Source organism: Chelmon rostratus, chromosome 4, assembly GCF_017976325.1.
Source record: "Chelmon rostratus isolate fCheRos1 chromosome 4, fCheRos1.pri, whole genome shotgun sequence".
In the NCBI taxonomy this organism is placed as follows: domain Eukaryota; kingdom Metazoa; phylum Chordata; class Actinopteri; order Chaetodontiformes; family Chaetodontidae; genus Chelmon; species Chelmon rostratus.
The window spans coordinates 29279419-29299358 of record NC_055661.1 but is presented as its reverse complement, the minus strand read 5'-3'; the positions used below and the strand labels follow the sequence as shown (position 1 = coordinate 29299358).

General features: G+C 43.5%; 1 protein-coding gene across 1 annotated transcript; it reads left to right on the top strand.

Moving 5' to 3' along the window:
• The first annotated feature begins 11149 nt into the window (after positions 1-11149).
• Positions 11150-17364, top strand: gorab (golgin, rab6-interacting). Its single transcript, XM_041935564.1, has 5 exons — positions 11150-11331; positions 11491-11821; positions 12415-12516; positions 12655-12795; positions 15293-17364. Exons 1-5 carry the CDS (start codon positions 11277-11279, stop codon positions 15750-15752), a joined length of 1089 nt encoding a protein of 362 aa, XP_041791498.1. The 5' UTR covers positions 11150-11276; the 3' UTR covers positions 15753-17364.
• The last annotated feature ends 2576 nt before the right edge of the window (positions 17365-19940 follow it).

The following is a 19940-nucleotide window of genomic DNA, read 5'->3' as shown; positions in this document are numbered from 1 at the left end:
AAGATCACAGGGCGAGTCGGAGGAGACAGAACAAAGCTCCATCGTGCTGAGAAACCAAGACGTGGAATGGACCATGTTTGGACCAGATGCTGGTGGAAGTGGAGGAGATTTAGCTGTTTTTCCAGTTGTTTGGGTCTTCTAGAAAACAATCTGAGAACACAAAGCGTGGAAAAGAGTATGACAAGTAAATGTATCTGCGTTAGTCCCCCCCAGGCCCTCGTGAGTGAAAGCCCGGAGTCGGCTCAGGTCACATTAGCAGGAGCCGTCATTCCTGCACGGCGGCACCAAAAGGGACGAGAACGAGCCGCAGCTGGCTCGACGTTTGTGAACTTTGGGATCCACTGGATTCCAGAAAGGTTGTGTTTGACGGACGTGAATAATAAGTGATGTTTGTGCAGCTCTGGCAGGCGCTGCGGTGGAAAGCGCGGCGTCGTGTAACGTTTGAGGTGTCTGATAATGATGACGATAGGAAAGAAAGAGGGCACCGGCGGGCAGCCCTGCCAGCCTCCCCATGGCAACCCCTCATGTTTACGTTAAATGTGGGACACGCGACGCCGCCGGGGCTCTGATGTGGTGCCGTGGTAATCATGTGACCAAGAGACAGAGACAGACGGAGAGAGGGAGAAGCTTTTTGAGAAATGATCAACACCAACAAACGCGCTGATGAAAGAGCTTGGCCGCAGATTCAAACGGCTCATTCAGGAATAAATTTAGACGGGCGTTAAGAGAAACTGCTGCGGTGGCGACAGCAGATACATTTATGAGGCTGTAACTCAAATTAGATAAACAAACGGCAGAAATCAAATTACTCGGCTGTCTATTGTGCTGCTCCTCGAGACGATGGCGTTTAAAGCTGTTCACTCGGAGGGATCAGAAACGGCGTCGACTTCTTCCTCACGTCACGACTGAACCAGAATCAGTTACGTCACACACAGCTCGAGCTGCTTCACCAGGCTGGGCTCACGTCTTCCAGCCTGACGATCGCGCTGCGCTGCTCCGTTGTTCAGAAGCTGTGGTGCTTCATGCTTTCAGCAGTTAGCTTAATGTTTGCTGTGCCACTGAAACAATCTGTTGATTTAAGAGTTGCTTCCTCTGCAGGAGAAGTTGTGTCAGTCTCATCCACACTTCAGAACCTTCTTTCTGGCCGTGGCGCAGGATTTCATCCTCGATCTCGCCTGCAAACGGCCGTCAATGAGCTCAACACCAGACTTTGGATTGTTGAAGAGATCTGAAACATAACAACACTAAAGAAAACACTAAAGTCTCCAGTGTCCTCAGCTATCAGCAGTAAAATACTTTGTTGATAGAGGATTAGCATTTGAGGCTCTGGAAGGGGGGTCACTGCTCCTTTGTGTTGAGAGGAGCCAGTGGAGGTGGCTCAAGAAGCTGGATGACTCCTTTCCTTTGGAGGTTTCCGGGTGCATCCAACTGGTAGGAGACCCCCGGGGTAGACCCAGAACAGGCCGGAGAGATTATATATCTCATCTGGCCTGGGAGCACCTCAGAGTCCTCCAGGAGGAGCTGGAAAGCGTTGCTATGGAGAGGGATGTCTGGACCACCTCGCTCGGCCCCGGACGAGCAGCAGAAGAGCGCCCACCTCTACAGCTACCAGGAGACGTCCTACGAGGAGAAAAACTTCAAATTCAACAAGATGACATTTGAAAAACAAACTTAGCCACGACTTCATGTTTACTTTCAGTCCGTTGCCGTGTTTGTCCTCCAGAAATGAACAGAAACTGATTTTCTATCGCGTCCAACACCGACCGGAAAGACAAACGCTTCTGTTTGTTATGTTGAGGGAATGCACTCACCTGTCTGCGTACAGTAAGCACACCTGCTGTGTGTTTAAGTGTGCTTTGAGCCGCCCGGTCCATGCACGGCACACGTGGCGCGTACCTGAGTGGCACCAACGCTCGAGCAAACCGAAAGCCTGGTCCTGTCGGTTTTTGTTTGTGTCTGCTGTCTGCCAGTTTGAATGTGTGTGACTCTACTGATCTCTGTGACTGGTTCCCATGGTATCAGACCACCATGTTCCCAGTCCCCCGGTATCAGCTGGCCTGTTGTGGTTCGGTGATGCAGCTCAGGAATGTGTCACCCAGAGCAAAATGCATCGTGGTGTTTAGAGTCAGGCCCACAAAATATGGAGGCGGTTTCTGAGGGGAATAGCTTGGCGACTGGATCTGATTAACTGTGTTTGTGGGAGGATATCTTGATCAGTGTGTGTGTGTGTGTGTGTGTGTGTGAGAGAGAGAGAGACATCTTACAGTACGACTTCAGTTTACCATCTCCTCAGATACCCTCAGTCTGCTTTTTAGTAGCATCAGTGGGAGACGAACTCGTTAAGATACAAGCAGAAATACAGCAGAGTGAAAAGAGTCACAGTTTCACTTTAATAAAAGCAGAGAAGTGAAGCAAAAAAATGAATGAAAATCAGATTATTTACAGTGGAAAAGTCCTGACAGTTAAAAAGAGGAAGAAAAAAAAGAATTAAAGACTTGAGAATAAAATAGTCAAATTTATTTTTAGTCAAAATCAGAGTTTGCCTCAGGAGGCTTCACAATCTGCACGACGCCCTCGGTCCTTAGACCCCCGAGTCAGGTGTGGACAGACTCCCCCAGAAACTCCTTTAAACATGGAAAAAATACTACGAATAAAAATACTCGAGTAACTTTAATCTCTGCTTCCAGCGTAGTGAGCGGCTGTACTTCTTTTCTTTTTTTTTTTAACAATCTGTTTTATTGATTTTCTTCAAAATAGACATGTACAATCACAGATTGAAATTTAAACAAACAGCAAGAAAAGCGAAAGCAAAGCATGTTAAGCAAAGATAGTAATAAAAGAATACAGACAAAAACAGACATCCTCGCCTTTCAGAGGACCTCCTTAACCCAGGCTGAGTAAGTAGGTGGGACTGATGATTTCCATTTTAACAGTATCGACCTTCTGGCCAGCAGAGTTGTAAAAGCAACCAAGTCCATTGTGTCTGAAGGAAGTGAGAGTGGAGAAGGACACACACCAAACAAAGCAGTGAAAGCATCAGGGCCTATGTTCCTCCCTGTCACCTTACGAGCGGCTGTATTTCTAACCTTCAGTCCGAAGTGACTGATGTCAGACTTTGTCATATACACAGAAGGAAAGTGAGGGAATTTATACAGACATATTAGAAAGTGAGGACACTTCAAAAAGGGATGACATTTTTGCATCATAATGACTGTTTTTGGAAATAAAAAACAAGGACTTTCTGAAGGACTTTTGAGAAAATTAGGATAATATTTGAAAAAGGGGACATTTTTTTATTAATTTACTTCCTAAAAAGAACATTTTTGGAAATTGCTGGAAACGTTGAGGCCAAATGGGATGTGAGGATATCTGCAAGAAATTAAGACAATTTGGAAAGTGAGGGGATTTATAAAAAAAAGGACAAAAGCATTACAAAATGCTGTGACTGTGAGGACAAAATGAGAAACGGAGGACACTTTGTGAAGAGGGGACATTTAGGAAAGTGAAGGCACTTCTGGAATGTGGATATTTTTTGAAAGTGGGGACATTTTGTCCGGCCCTGACGTCAGCGGGCTCGGGGATGATTGACGTGTGGTTGTGGTTTTGGTCACGGTGGTGCGAGGGGTCGAGAGTTCATCGCCATCACAACTTTCATTCTTTGGATTCGGTTCGTGATGTTCCTGATCATTTTTCCACCAAACCAAAACAAGCTGAATCACTTTCAAATCACAACAGATGTTTCAAAGACAAAACAGCATCAGAGACCTTTTAGCAACTGGCTGCTACTTTTAGTAAAAGCCTGTTTACAGGAATGCCTTCTCCCCATCTGAAATGTATGACCTCTTGTTTCAACCCACATTTGTATTGTTTCAGATCTCCAACCCAGTGATCCTAATAAAATTTGATTTTGAAAATAATCAAATCAGTTTTATGTAATTGTTTATGAAGAACATAAAAACAAGGGAAGGTCATAAATTAGCGTGATTATCACAGCTTTTTTGTTTGGAACAATGAGTCATTATTGCTTTGCATATCCACAAACACGACACATACTTGGACTTAATGTGATTAACTCGGCCGAGGCTCGGCTTGTCCGTGCCATAAATCTCTTTGCTCTGCTCTCGGCGGGGGCTCCTTACCTCCGGCGCTGCCAGAAAAAAGCCCGCATCCACGACTCCTGTTCATTTCGTTGCCCTCGTAATGAAATCAGGTAATGAGGGCGTGGCGAACGAGCTGAGCGAGAGCCTGTACACAACACAAGACTACCAGAAACTCCAGGGGAGATGGGGCACCGCTGTTCACGGTGTACCGATGCCAGAGACTGCTAATAGGCATTCTCTCCCTCTCCCTTCGCCTGATTGGGACCAGATGTGTGTGCGTTACACTCTGGGAAACGGCTGAGATGAGAGACGGCGAAGCCGCCAGAGCCACAGTAAATTCGTGGAACGGCTAATGAATAAAACAACAGCGGATTAAATGTGCCATAGCTAAAAATAATTTGATTAAGAATCTGATTCAGCAGCCAAATTATTCGAGGCCATGCTGGAGACAGCTGTATCTTTATTTGAGCTCTGGTGTACGAGACCACATTTTCCCTCCTAATGAGCTTCTACGAGACTTCGATCGAGGTCTTTTTATGGGGATTTCTGGGCAAAGCTCGAGGCCTAATGAATCAGTTGTCATCACGTGTGATTGCCTGTTTAAAAAGTCCCAAACTTTCTGACTCTGTTCTGCAGGTTCAGCCAGGGTCAGTCCATGCAAAAACATGCTCCTCTTCAGCCAATAACCTGTCTGAATCGAGCGTCTGCAGTGATCTTCATCGCATGTCTCCCTCAAGACTCAAGCCTTTCTGAGACTTGAGTAACTGCTGACCGCACCCCCACATGTGTAAATGTGTGCCACGACAACTGAATGTAGTTCATGAAATTTACAGGAATATTTCATTTTGGCTTTTCCTTCTGACAGTCGGATAAGAACATCAAACGCACGGCTGGAGTCGGGACGCTGTTAGCCTAGCTTAGCATAAAACTGAAACTGACTTATTCACATGTTTCACCCCGTGCTTGAACTTGTGCTTTTTATGGCTCACGTGTTGAACTATTTCTGTGCAGCATGTCTGGCTGCACTGTCGAGCACAGGTTTCAATTTGATCTCTTTACAGATATGATGGCACCAAACTGGCAACCCCACTGTGAAGACAGACCTTCAGGCAGCTGCTCGCTGTCACTGCACTGACTGCGGTTCAACAAGGAACAGTGGTCCAAGATGTGTTTAGTCTAGCTTAGCACAAACACTGGAAGCAGGAGGAGGCTGCTAACCTCTGGCAAACCAGGACAAATACTCTGACCACCAAATCCAAAACCACCTGAACGTTAGTTTGTCGTATCTCGTCTGCTAAGACACGAGTCACAATCCAGCCGAGAGTCTGCTGGTTTTGGTTGCAGGTATGCAAGTGGACAAAATTGTACAGAGTGGTCAGGACTCCAGCCATCCTGCATGCACTCGCTGTGCTTGTTAATTAGAGAACTGCTCCAAAAATCACAGTTTTGCATCGCCTCTTCTTACACGTGACATCAACAAGTCCCCCAAACTAAACCAGGTGTCCAGTAGCTGGAGGACGGATGTGAACAGTGACCTCTGACGCTCTGTTGACCCAGCATTCATCTCAACCTCCATCTTTTTGCAGCGCTACAACAAAGTCATGCTAGCTGCTTTGGCGCTGCTTGACGTGGAAAACGTAAACATAGTTTGTTTTGGATCGAACAAACGACTACTTTAGCCATTTTCTACTGAGAACAGGCAGCAGTCAGCTGAGCCACATAGATACGGTCCAACTGGAAGACACTCTTGATCATGTTAAGTCAGCTGTTTCTTTTGTTTGTCCCAGGCTATGCTACGCTACGCTGGATCACTGTCTCTACTGGACCCACAGTAAATAAATGTTCGTCTTCTCATCTGACTCTCAGTCACAAACTTAATTCCCAAAATGAAAACAAAAGAACAGACGAGTCCAAAGTTGACATTTGCAGTTTGATGGATGAGGGGTTTGTTGGCCTCGGGCCAGTCCTGATGTACATCCTATTCCTTCCTTTGTGTCCTTTTGTCCTTGTGTCTGTCTTATCTAGCTGCTTTTATTTAATGTCAACACAAACTGACAGTCTGACTCCACTCCTGACTTTCACCCATCCGTCCTGCTCGCTGCTGCAGCTGGGGCTCGGCTCCCGGGTCCAGCCCAAATGTCTGGACGTCAGACTGTTGAAGGGCCTGTTGAAGCTCGCTGAAATCCTGAATGGAGTCCAAAGAGCTCACCGGTGCATAGAAAAGTGCCTGCACGCCGCACGGACTGCCAGGGGAAATAGAGCTGGGAGGCAGGTGAGACAGGGAGGCATTGTTTGGTCCTGTTTCTCCTCCTTACAGGTGGGACTCCTCAGAGTCTGCAGCACAGACCTCTGTTCAGATGGATCAGGGACACTCTCCAAGAACATTAAGAGGGCCTGGTGTGAGGTTAGCACAGCGTGAGCTGAAAACCAAGTCTGGAGGGAACGGTAATGATGGTGGTGCGGCCTTTATTCTGAGCTTTGATAGCCTGATAGCTGTGTGGACTGTGAGTTTTCCTCTGAATTGAAAAGCATTACTGGACAGGAACATATCACTCTTGTCCTGGGATTCACAAAATTTCTTGCTAAAAATCAAGTTTGATTTTAAAAATAGAAAAACGTGTTATCTTAAAATGCTGTTTATTTTAATATTCTTATGCTCCTCTATCTTCTTCATCATGAGAAATGTGGAAATATTAGTTACTTGGTAGCACAATGAATCCTCTCCATCTGTGAGGTGTCTGTTCATCAGTCTAGCCTCCTGTCAGTTTTACATCTGAGTGGTTATAAGCAAGCATCTGATTGGCTGAAAAGCTGAGCTGAGGTAATTACAGCTGCTGTGGAAGGGAAGGAAAATCTGTCACATGCAGCCATTTTTAGCAGCAATCACTTGTGTTAAAGTGACACGTCCACCCCGGCCCCCTCCTACGCAGACTTTGTGTCACCTGACTTCCGGCTGCTGGAGGTTTTTGTCACCTGAACGTCAGCAGGTGCTGATGCAGCCTCCTCTTCAAGCATTGAAAGTAGCAGGACTGAACCGCTGCAGGTGAAAGGAGTATCCAGCTGTATTACTGTAGTAGTACTTTAAGGTTGGGTTATATCTACGACAGTTAAAGCACACATGCTGAAAGTCCCAGAATGCCGCAGGAATGTTTCTGGAGGGAAATAGAAGCAGATTTTGGTGACAATTCGTGCCAAACCTTAGTCCAAACCCACAGAAATCTATTTCAAAATGAATTCAAGATCCCCAAGTCTTCAAAGATACCAACGTGTTAGCTACAATTTGGACAGATGTCTATAAAATGATACACCAGACATCGATCTATTCAGCAATATTTCCATCTGATGGATGTAGTGCTGTCTTTAAAAAACCTGGCCTCTTGTGTTTAAGGATTTTAAGTGTTAAAGTTGTTGAATTTAGAGCAGATTATAAAACACTTTATGGAATTAAGGAAGTAGAATTGACTTGATTGTGTGTGATAATTCTTATTTTTAGTTTTCTTAGTTTTAAGCAACTTAGGAACAGTTCAACATGTTGGACTATTAAAAAAATGGTAAAATCAAGCTTAAAAACATCAAAACAAATCCCGAGCAAAGGCTACACGGAGAAAACTGAACTGCTGAGACACAGAAGGTGAAACAGATGACTGAATCAAAGACGTACCTTCTTTTCTAGAGAAAACAGGTGGAGAAAAACAGGAAAACTGAGAGACAGACGCTGAGGGTGAAGAGAATGAGAGATAAAGGCGAACAGCGGGCGATGTCAGGCCGCTGGTTAGTGCTGCAAACTGGCTGCAGATGGCGGGATGAGAGGTCAGGGATGGAAATTAAAGGACAAATTCAGAACAGCAGCAGAGGGAGGGGGGGGTGCTCTGACCGGGACGAGGGCTGAGGGGTCAGCATGGACCTGGCGTACAGAATTTTTAAACAGCAATTAGACGTTCCTCCAGCTTCCAGCTCAGAGCGCCGGCTTGACCCCCAATCATCCTCAATTTCGTCCAGCCTCCGACTCTCTGATGATTGGCTGTTTATTTTTCATAGCATTTCCTGTTTGATTGAGCACCGTGGGCTGTGTGTCTGTGTGGATAGCAGGGAGGGCGAAGGTGATGTGCACACTTACCATGTGAGCTAAATGATTTACCTCCACAAACAATCAATCTTCTCTTAGAAAAATCTCCTAAACTCCCATTACTGTATACAGAGTGGGGCCAAATGTATGTGGACGGTGGTTGTCAACATTGGTGCTCATTGGTTTATTTCATTAAATCAGATCAGATCATCATTTTAACTTTGTTTTTGAGTAATTAAGTATTTAGCAGTAGTTGGATATTGTACATGGCTACAAATACTACGATACCCATGAGCCTCAGCCGCTGTTGCTATGGAGAAGAAGTCAAAAAAAGGGACTTTATAAAAACTTTGCTCAGATCGGGGGACCGATCCCTGAGTGTTCTGTTATTGGGGACATGTCTCTATCTTTGGGTCCTAACATTGTCTTGTGTGTGTTGTGTTTCCTTCAGTCCCGTCAGAGTCAGCGAGCAGTTTATGGACTGACAGTGATGGACATGAGGACATTTGTCGTGAGGAGTCAACCTCAGCCTCCAGCCACAGGAAGTGGTTCAGTGTATGATGATAACGATAACGATGAGCACCAGCAGACAAACGCTGAAATAACAGCTTGCACTGGCAAATTTATCCGTCGTAGCTTGAAGCTAATTAGCTTTAACTGGTTGGCTGACTTACTTTAACCATTACGTTAAAAAATTGATGCTAAAGTCAAAAGCAAAATTATTTTTTGCCTTTTTTCCTTCACACAAATGTGACCATTGAACCTTTTGTATCTTTTGTGTTGATTCACCAAACGCAGCTTAGCTGTAAGCTCTGAACAGACACGTGGTCACGTGATGGCGTGTGCCTGTCAGCGTGATCCTGTTCAGCTCTGACTGAACTCAGAACTCGACAGAAACGGTCCCTCCGGTCTCTGTCCGGTCACAACGTCAGATCGACGTCCACTCGCTGCGTGAGAGCGGAAAGACTTTCTCCGGTTTTTAGGAGACGCGTCTCGACACACGTGGACGACAGATCTGACATGTTGAACTTCTGAACTGAGTGCAGTCGTCACGGTAACCTCCTTCTCTCATACCGGTACCACCCATTCCTACGGGGGATTTATGCACTTCCCCCACCTCTAACCCTGATGTACCTCTGCAGGTCATCTCAGTAATGAGCCATGTGGTCCCCTCTGGAGCTCGCTAATCAAGGATCCAAGGCCGTCCCATCCTCGGCCCGACGCCGTGGCAGCCAAACACACTCTGAACCGTAAGTGGTTGTCTCTCTGCCATCTGGCCTCCATGCCTGGCCCTGTCTCCACTCTGCCGGCGATTTATGCCCTCCTGAGGTGTTTCGCCTTTTAACTCGCACATAATTGGCCCCCAGATGCAAAAAAGATGTGGAGGCCAGTTTTTATTAGTTGCCAAGCAGAGGTCATTGTTTTTGCATCGCTCCGACTCCTCACCACTGCCAAGGTTAAAAAGACACGCTTTATGTCTGTAACTTGACCAATTACTGAAGGAAATAAGAAGTCCATACATAAATAGTAATGATGGAATATAGAGAAGAATGAAGGCAGTATGTGACGGTGTGTGCTAACTGGCAGTGGTAGAGAAAGCAATAAAAAACAAATCACATGGACTCAGTTCTTCCCACAACGTCCTGAAATACCTTCTGTCCTGTTTCCTGTCCAGAGACCACCTCTACCTGCACCACTCACTCACCAGACATGCTACACCTGCTGTCAGTTTGTAGGAGTTACTACGAGGTATTCTAAAGAAAGTCACATGACATGACAGAAATAAGAAAATCTACTGTCAGGAAAGTCTGATTAAACGTCAGACGTCATTTTAAAGTGTGACCCCACCGAGTGATAAGAGGTGGAAGCTGTAAGGCCATGTTAAAAAACACAGCCACCTAATTCAGTTCAATGAGACCATGCAGCCAATCAAATACATGCAATCACACATATCTGATAAATTAGTTTATAATGTGAACGTTATAATTCTGCCATTAAAAGCATTTCACTGGTGAAGCTCAGGTTGACTATTATTATGAAGTACACACAGGAAATGCAGTGTGTTTGTCAGTTACAGCGGGTCTGTGTGAAATATTGCAGGGAGTACAGGAACAAGAGGAAGCAGCTACAGTGAGCTGATAGTTGAAGAGCTGCAGGCTGGACTTGTTAAAATGACAACAGTTTGTTTTGGGAGCTGTAGGATTAAACTGCATTTGCTGCTGCTGTAACCACAGGTGCTGCTACATCAACCAGTTGGTCAAAGCTAAAGTGTGTGTTGAAAGGTGCACAGATACTGTTAAATGTAAAGTAAAAATCTTTATGATCAGGAACCAAAAATTATGAAGTTCAACTTGTCTGCTGAACTTATTTTCTAGTTATTTCAAGTGTAATTTAATATCTGTATCCTGATAATCAGCATGTTATTAGGGAGCCACTTAAATTTCATGCTGCTTTGACATGAAACAGTTCTTCATTAACCTCTGACCTCTCTGACACACAGGCAGCCCCTCTGTAAGAGGAAGTGAAGGAGATATTTTCTTTCAGCAGCAACCAATGGAAATTATTGAGATATAATAATAATAATCACGCAGTGTGGGGCTGTGAACTTTTTTTTCTTATTCTATCAATAAAATATTTTTTATTTGATCAAATACCATGTAACCATACCATAAAATATATCTAAACCAGCCAACCACAACTGGCGCTGAAGTAACCACGTTCATGAAAGACGTGGCAAACCTTAAATATGCCTTCTGTTTTATTACATACAAAGTCAGATTTATTGGCAAAGATGCTTTAAAAAGTCAAAGTTTTGCTCTAATTTCTGGAAAGAAAACATATTCATGATGATGAGAGGCTAAAAAATTTGCATTCACTCTATTCTCTTGTTTTGTTTTCATGGTTTAGTTTAGTTTTTTATTCAGGCGATCTGCCACTTCAACGTCACCGGTCCTTTTGGGGTCCTTGACGTGGCAGTAATAAACAAAGATGGCGGTGGCGTATAAGGCTGTGAGACTTAGAATGGTTATTTTAAGTCAGTAATCAGAACACTGCCTGTATGCATCGTTTTGCCGTCTTTGTTTGTGTTACTCTAGGAGTGAAGTTATAAAATGAGCGCCTGGGCTGGTTTTTCCGATGAGGAGCTACGGAAGATGCAACAGAAAGGTAACATTTTCTTCCTGCTAATGTTAGCCGGGCAAGTTAGCATTTGACTCTGCTTCGTCTTCCTGGCTGTTGACATCTTTTTGTATCAAGCTTAACATTTAGGCTGAATCATTTTTTGTAAAGACCTTTGGCGCTAATCAAGACTGCATATATTTTCAGACTCAGCGATGCCTGCAGCTGCAGCCCGCGGTCGGAAACCGGCTCCGGCCAACCGGAATCGGCAACAGTTACAGCGGGAGAGGGCTCTTCAGCTAGCTGCTCAGAAGATCACAGGAGGCGCGGCTCCTGGCCTTCCACCGGAGCAACAACTCGTCAGACAGCCGCCGAAGGTAGAGCCTGGGCCTCAGCCCACAGCCCCACCAGGAGCTCCGGCTGTCAAACAGGAGGTGCAGCAGAAACCCATCGAGGTGAAGCCGACTGAAAACCATCAGTCGGCTCCAGAACAGGAGACCCCGGCCATCAAAGAGCTTGAGAAACAAGAGGTGGAACTGTCAGTATAATTTTAATATCGTACTCTCCATTGAGTTTTCATGGGTTGTAAAAAGAGTGTGATGACTTCTTTGAACAATGCAACAACAACAATGTTGTTGCATACTATTAAGGCTCATGTTATTCCATGATTTGGGTCATATTGTTACCTGTGCTGACAATAGGAGAGAAAAGATTTAATGTTATCATTGCACATGTTATCCAGCTGGGGGTTGCATCATCCAATATATTTTTGTCTACATTCTAAATCTAATATAATTTTAGGTGATTGAGTCCAGTTTTGTGATATTATTGGCATTGATGCTTGAACCCTGTAGGTACAGTGTATGTTGAGATAAGCATGTGTTGCAGCACAGACCCAATGTTTCCACACATCTCAAGGCACATGTAACAGTTCACCTTTATAAAGTTATTATATAACATCATGAGCTTTTGATTAAACTACCTCTAGAGTAGATGTTTGTTTTGACGTCTGTTTTGGAGTAAATTTGAAGGATGGGGTCAGACCTATAACACCTTCATGTTGTGGATTTAGCTTTTTGAATTTAAAAAAAACATTTTTGTGTGTAAAATTCTCTGTGTGTCTGATCGCAGGCGGGAAAAGACGCGCCTGGAGCAACTGCAGCAAGAGCAAAGGATAATCGAAGAGAGGAATAAACGCAAAAAAGCTCTGCTGGCAAAAACTATTGCTGAGAAGTAAGTATAGCTGCCGTGGTACTTGCTGACCAACATGTTGTCATGACAGATGGGAAAAATGGCCAAAACTAATAAAGGATGACTGAAATTTTGGCCACAAGATGAAATTTACCTTTAAAAGTTTGTAATTGTCCGCAGGTCCAAACAGACTCAGGCGGAGGCCGTGAAGCTGAAGAGAATCCAGAAGGAGCTTCAGGCCCTCGATGACATGGTGTCCAATGATATCAGCATCCTGAGAGGGAAGATCGAACAAGCCAGCTGGGAATACTCTGCTGCCAGGTAGAGACGACATGAGAAAATACAAATTACAAAAAGTGCTCAGAACAGCAGCTCTGTAGTCATCAGTGAGGGACTCGATCAGACGAATCCCAGACACCTGTGTCCTCTGGCCGGGAGCTCCTGTACACACACACGCTGCTTACATAGTTAGAAAGTCCTCATTTCAGCGAGTGTCAGTGTGACAAACAGGCTTTTACTGCACTTCTGTAGTGTTACAGTTCTGTATGAAGTAAAGTTTGCTCAAAGGCCACACACACTATGATAATGTGGATGTTACAGGTCCATCACATGTCACACAGATGGTTCTAATTAAATCTTTTTGGTAAATGTCGTTTAGCAGCAGGTCAGATTATGGGGCAGATGCCTGCTGAAGCGTAGACCCACACAGAAACACTTCATCCTCTCCCATCGCTCATCTGCTCTGCTCTCATGTTTGAAAATGCAGCTGTGGTGCTGCCACTGGCCCTGAACGTAGCGTCGGTCAGCGTGTTCTGTGTCGTTCATGCTGTGTTCTGATTGGTTGGCTTGTAGCTGTTGGTCATAGCAGCAGACACATAGTGAGAATTTGTCAGGTTTCTGGTTCTGAGATGGGAAATGGACTCTGTTAGAGGGTTTGATGCCACAGAAGGCAGAACAGTAATCTGGACTGCACTTGTACAGCGTTTTTCTGCCTACTCAGACTTCACAGTGCTGCTCATCTGAAAGGCTGGTTGGCCTTTGGGAGTAATTAATGGCAGAGGATGTGTGTAGACAGATGAGTTGTGTATGTGTGTAAATCAGGGATTTTATAAAGTCATTTTAGTATTTGACAAAGAAGATCCAATCAGTCTGATTAAAATTAGAAAAACTGTACATTTAGTCACAGTCTCTCAGGAAACTGCACTGTGAGCACTGACAACCGAACCCGAAGTGAAAGGTAATGAACTGTACGTCCGCTGTAAGTGCTCTCACTGCCCCCTGCAGCTGGTTTCCAGTATTCATGTTTCAGCACACAGTCCTGCTCACATATTTCACAGACACTCATGAAGCATGATTTTGACTAAAACCCTAAAAAACTTTTCGAGCTATAACATGGAACAAAAAAAAAAACTAGATGAGTCATGATACACGTTTTTCTTTTTCTGCACTTCTGACTCATTGCAGCATTAAACTTTCACAACAGCCACAGGCGGCACAAACACTGTAAGCTGTTCAATAATGTGCTGTTCTTTTTACTAACTTTGACTCCGTGAAGCTGTGTTTGACCTTGTGCTTGCAGCGGTGATTTCTCTGAGCAGCCTCTTGTGCAGTGAGAGTAGCTCCGTGCCATGAAGACTCTTCATTACACATGTTTGTGTAACGGGAAGAGGACCCGACCTTCACACACTCTCTGCTCTGCATTCTGTTATGATTATGTTGATTTAATCAATTGTTGCGTTTTCTCTGAGGTACAACATAAAACCCTGAGGTGAAGTGTTTGACATCATCTGTTTGGTTCCCACAGAGTTTCCAAACAGCATGTGATGTTCTGTTTTCCACAGTTAAAACAACGTTTCTGCGTTCAGACATTGTGGCAGGACTTGTGTCTTCCCTCTCAGTATTCAGCGCCAGTGCGAATCGGAAACATTACTTTAACACAGATATCAAAACTAAACCTTATTTTTGACAAAAAAAATAAGATTTTTTGCTACAAAAAAAATGTTCTCATGTTTTGCATTTAACAAAATAAGCCAGAGTTGTCACGTATTATTCAATCACACACTCACCTCCAGCCTGTTTGATTCTCAGTGCTACAGACAGTCAGGACCAAACATGGACCGACGTTCAAAAGACTAAAGCTGCAACTAATGATTCCCACATCAATTCATCTGACTTTTTTTTTTTTTAATTGTTCAGAAAATATTCCCCTCGCTTCATATTGACTGTTTGTGTGACCAAATGTCCAAAACTCAAAGATTTCCAATTAAAAAGGACATAAGGTAAAAAAAATCCTAAGATTTTAAAAGCTGTTTGGCATTTTTGCTCAATGAATGATTTAAATGATTATTAAAATTGTTAATAATTAATTTTCTGTTGATAGACTATCAGTTAATTCTCTAATAATTTCCAGCACGGCTCTGAGTGGAATCATTTTTCAGTCCAGTTTTCTCTTGTTCGGGTCTTGATACCAGTGAGACGTGTGGTCTTAAAGCTCATATAAATTTGCTGGATTATTTCCGTATCGAGGAAACATTTCTGTCTTCAGTTATACTTTGACAGAATGTTTTGACTAGAAGCAGGTGTTAAAAGAGGAATATGTTGCATGATGGAGCGCTCAGCATATCTGGTCGTAGAGGATGCAGATGTGAGTACTTTATTCTAAACGAAATGAAAAACTCCTGTCAGAGAATTCAAGTTATTCTTCGTGTCTGGAAGTGAGATGTTCTGTACGACGCAGAGTAGAAACGAGAAGCCGCGCGGGCCTGTTATTAACTTTCTGTTTACATTTCTCTCAATTATTCCTCGTATGTTTTCTCAGGAAGCGTTACGAGAAGGCGGAGGCAGAGTATGTGACGGCCAAACTGGACCTGCACAAGAAGACGGAGGTGAAGGAGCAGCTGACGGAGCACCTCTGCGCCATCATCCAGCAGAACGAGCTGCGTAAAGCCCACAAGCTGGAGGAGCTGATGCAGCAGCTGCAGCTTCAGGCCACTGAGGAAGAGCTGGAGAGGCAGAAGGGGGAGGAGGAGGAGGAGGAGAAGAAGAGAAGCTGTGTGGAGACGCAGAGAGACGGGAAACAGGGAAACGGTTCAGTGGAGAATCAGGAGGGAACAGTGCAATCAGCCAAAGACTGTGGACCCACAGAGGAAGAGACTGTGAGGGAGGAGAGCGGAGGTGACGTCCAGCAAGAGCACCACCTGATGACCGCACCAGCAAAGACTGAGCAAGACTGTAAAACACTAGAAAACTGCATCCACAGTGAAATTGTGGCCTCTTGACGATCAGAAAAAAAGTGTTCTGCAAAATCTGTGGACATCATCAAACATTAACATCAACACTAACGTGTTCCACTGATGCTGGCGAGATGAAATGTCTCTGCAGTGATGCTGTAACGTCCAGAGCTGCGTGTCCAACATCAGTACAGAGCGAGTCTGTACAACTTTCTGATATCTGTAAATGTTTTAGAGGAAACAGAATGGCTGCCTGGATTATGATCTTCCAGTAGTTTTTCCAGTGGCGCTCGGGGTGAAAGCTGGACGTACAAAGAGGGACGAGTTTAAGCTACAGAAGCAAAGATGGTGGTTTTACTTATTAAATATTGAAAAAGGAAGGACGTCCTGTTTTGTGTCACCTCTTCTCCTTTTCAATATTTAATCAAGATGACAATCTGAACCGTAATCACTGCTTTGAGTGTGCTTAAAAAGAACGGTATTAAAGAGTAACAGGTATCGGGGGAAGGGGGTGTTAGCTGCAGATTCGTTCATTAAAAACATTTTCTCATTGTGCTGATAAAAGATGTAATCTGGGAGTTGCTGCACGGCCTTCAAAAGCTATTTCCTGTTGCAGGTTAGTAGTAGATAAATGTCGTTTTTAAGCACTGACTATCAAAAACTCAAGTATCAGAAGTGGCATTGAATATTATTCTATATTTTACTTATTTAGGTCCAGATTTTGGTCACTTTAGGTTGTGCAAAGTTCTTGTGCAGCTGCATGTACTTAGATGTTTAACATTCGAGAGCTTTGGCTTCTTTTGTGAAATTACTTGCAGAGCAGTGAGGCATCTAAAAAAAGTCTTTCTGGTCGTATTGAAACTTGAGTATTGTATCAGCTCTAGTTTCTAGTATTGAAACATGTAAAACGGCACTGAGCCCTCAGGACACGTGTACCTGCAGGATCAGACCGAATCATATTCAGCTGCAGAGTAAATCAGAGGAGCATCCTGCAGCCATTATCCTCAATCTGTGACTTTTCTGTGTGCGCTTCCAAAAAAAAAAAAAAAAAAAAAAAACTCTTCTTCCAAACATAGTTTTACATCATATATGAATTGTGTCTCTGAGCAAAGGTTGAAGTCAAAAGTCGACTGTTTTTGATTGTTTCTTTGTGGCGGCGGCGAAAGATGGGTCCTGTTTACTTCCTGGAAAGTCTCTGTGGCATGCAGACAGAACGAAGCATTAATCCAGGCCTGATCCAAACACAAACCCTCCTGTCTGATGTGTTGTACATGAACACGTTCGCTGGGCCGGGCTCGGGTTTCACAAAGCTAATTCTGGTGTTGTCGGTGCAGCTGAGGAGCGGCGGGCCTCCTGAATGGTAAGATGATATCTGTTAATGTGTGCGCGGATGCTTTCGGCTGCATGTGTTTCTGCAGACGGAGAGTTTACTGTCTGTCGCTGCTCGTGTGTCCAGAATACAACATGACAAAAAATCTAATGTTAAACTTTATGCATTATATATGTGTGTCTGAAGTCTGTAGACTCTGTAGTTTGTATGTTAAATGATGGTGAAGCAAATGACTGACGCACATGAGAAGTTATTTAAACGGGGTAAATATTTAAAAAGGTGATATTTAGATATATGCTACAGTATGATATTTTACTAAATAAACTTGAAACGGGACATTTTCCTCTTGTGTCTTTTGTCCTCGTGTTTATCGTAACATTTAGATAACGACTTATCTGCAGGACTGAAGCTCGTGGTCCTGGAAGGAATTTACACGGGGGAGCACTCTGGGACTCTCAGCGCTTTTGCAAGCCGTTTTTAAAGTGCAGTAAGTGTTTCTGTAAACCGCTTTGAGATTTTACAGCGCTCCGGTCACATCTGGCCGTCTGAAGCAGAGGCCATAAAAGCAGCTTTTTTAATTAGTTGGGAGGTGGAAGCTCAGAGAGGGAGAGTGACCACCGAACTGTCTGTCCCTGCTCAACCAGCAAGGTCAACGTTTGAAGTCCGGAGGAACAAATTCAGCTAAATTTCATCAAATTATGAAGACTTTCACATAAAAAGGACTGAATTATGTCATTTCCATTCAGTTCTCACCATCACTATAAAAACAAAACCTGCCAGTGGAATGTAACTAAGTATATTTACTCAAGTACATTAATTATTCTGCTGTTTTATTCTTTTTATCCTTTTCAGAGGGAAATATTGCACCTTTACTCCACTGCATTTATTTGGCCACTGAAGTTACTTCACAGGTTCAGCTTCTTCTAAAATATGATGCATTTCTGCATAAATGCTGTAATAAATTATAATAAGTCATTTTAGTCTGAGTCCTAAAAGTATTTGTTTCTGTGAAAAGTGAGAAAATCTGCGGCCACTGTGGTGAAAACATTCCAGCTGGTTTTCACTGCAGATCAGATTGTTTCAGGAGTTTTTATAAAAGGTTATTTTTTTCATAATTATTGAGCATCAGCCTGAATTTGTCTGCTTTATTTCATGCAACAGAATCTTGTCTGAAACATTTTGAAATGAGTTGATTTTGATTTAAAACAAGAAATAAAATTCTGCAGAAACACAATTTAGTTTATTTTTACAAAATAAGATTTTTTAGGATTCAGTTACAGAAGCTACAATATTAAAATATAATATAAATATATCAATATATATATAAATTAATCTGAAAGAGGACATTTAGCACAATGACTACTTTTGATGCTTTTGGTGCTTTTCTGTTCTTGTACTCATGGAGCATTTTAAATACAGATGTTTTGCTAATAGGTATAATTTCATCTTTTCCTTAAATAAAGGATCTGAGTTCTTCCTCCACCACTGAGACAATCCTTTTTTTCTCGACACAGTGATGGCCTGCAGCTAATCTGTGAAATGAAACATTATGTAGAAAAACTCAACAAAGTGAACTTGAAGGCTTTTATCCTCGACTGCATGTTCACATGATCCACCTCACTGCTTCATCTCGAAATGGGAATAATCAGAAGTGTATCGAGGACTCCTCGGGGGGCTTCATGTGAACAGAAATGTGACAGAGAAAAATGAGAAGATGCAGGGTGGAGGCATCCAACCGGCTTCAAGCTCCAGAACCCGCTCCTGCATTAGAAATACATTTCCATTAGAGTGTGTGCGTGCGTGTGTGTGTGTGCGCGCGTGTGTGTGTGCGCGCTCGCGCTGGGCCGGACTTCAGAGAGCGGAGGGTTTATAAAGTAAAGTGTGATTTATGTGGCGCTGGCGTCCCTCGACAGGTCGAGAACGACCCTGAAACCCGAGAAGTCCGAGAGCCGAGAGAAAAAAACAAAAAGCGCAAATGAAGTTTTCCTGAAAGTCTGCGCCATCTGGACCTCACCTCCATATCAACTGAACTTTGATCTCTGCTGCTTCAAATGGACGGAATCAGTCTCATGTGACCCGTTTTAAATGATTTCGCAGTCGAGGGTTAATATTGGAGCTCAGCCTCTTTTATTTGGGCCTAATTTGCTTTGGCAATTAACAAAATCCTGTCCAGATTAATTTATCTGATGGATAATTTAGATAATCTCAGATTCAAAGCTTCAGCGTTGCAGCCGGATGGATGTTAGCTTCCTCATGAACTCGCTGGTTGACTCAGACAGATACATCTGGACCACAAACAGAAAACTACACTCTCAACGAAAATGTAAAGAAACTTTAGTGGACTTTGGCTTGATGACACGGCTGGTTAAACAAATGATGCATCGAGCAGAGCTGAGTGTGGATGTTGTTCTGGAACAAATAAAAAATATATAAAAGAGTTTTCAAAATGCTTCAGAGAAATGATTTACTTTAACTGTAAATATAAAATCAACCAAACCTCACTTTGACAAATAACCGAACCAAGACCCAAAGAAGTAAAAGCGCTAATTGATTGATTGATTGATTGATGATCAGTGAGAGACGCGCTGTTTTCCTGCTGTGTTTCTGGGCGGTTTTTTGGGGGTTTGTAATAATGAGAATCAGTGTGGTGAATTAATTTCACACGGCCACTTGCTCTGTAAACTCTCCGTGTTGTTTTAATCAGGAGCAGATTTGCTGTTTTATGTCAGAACACCACAGACCGTTTACAGTTACAGCAGTGCAGCATGTGAGCAGCAGCAGAACCAGAACAGACCGGCTCGTAAAACACAGCACAGATACTCCATGCAGTACAATTACACACAATTACTGCGGCGCGCTCACGTGACAGCTGCAGTCACCTCATCACTGGACACGGCTGTTTCACT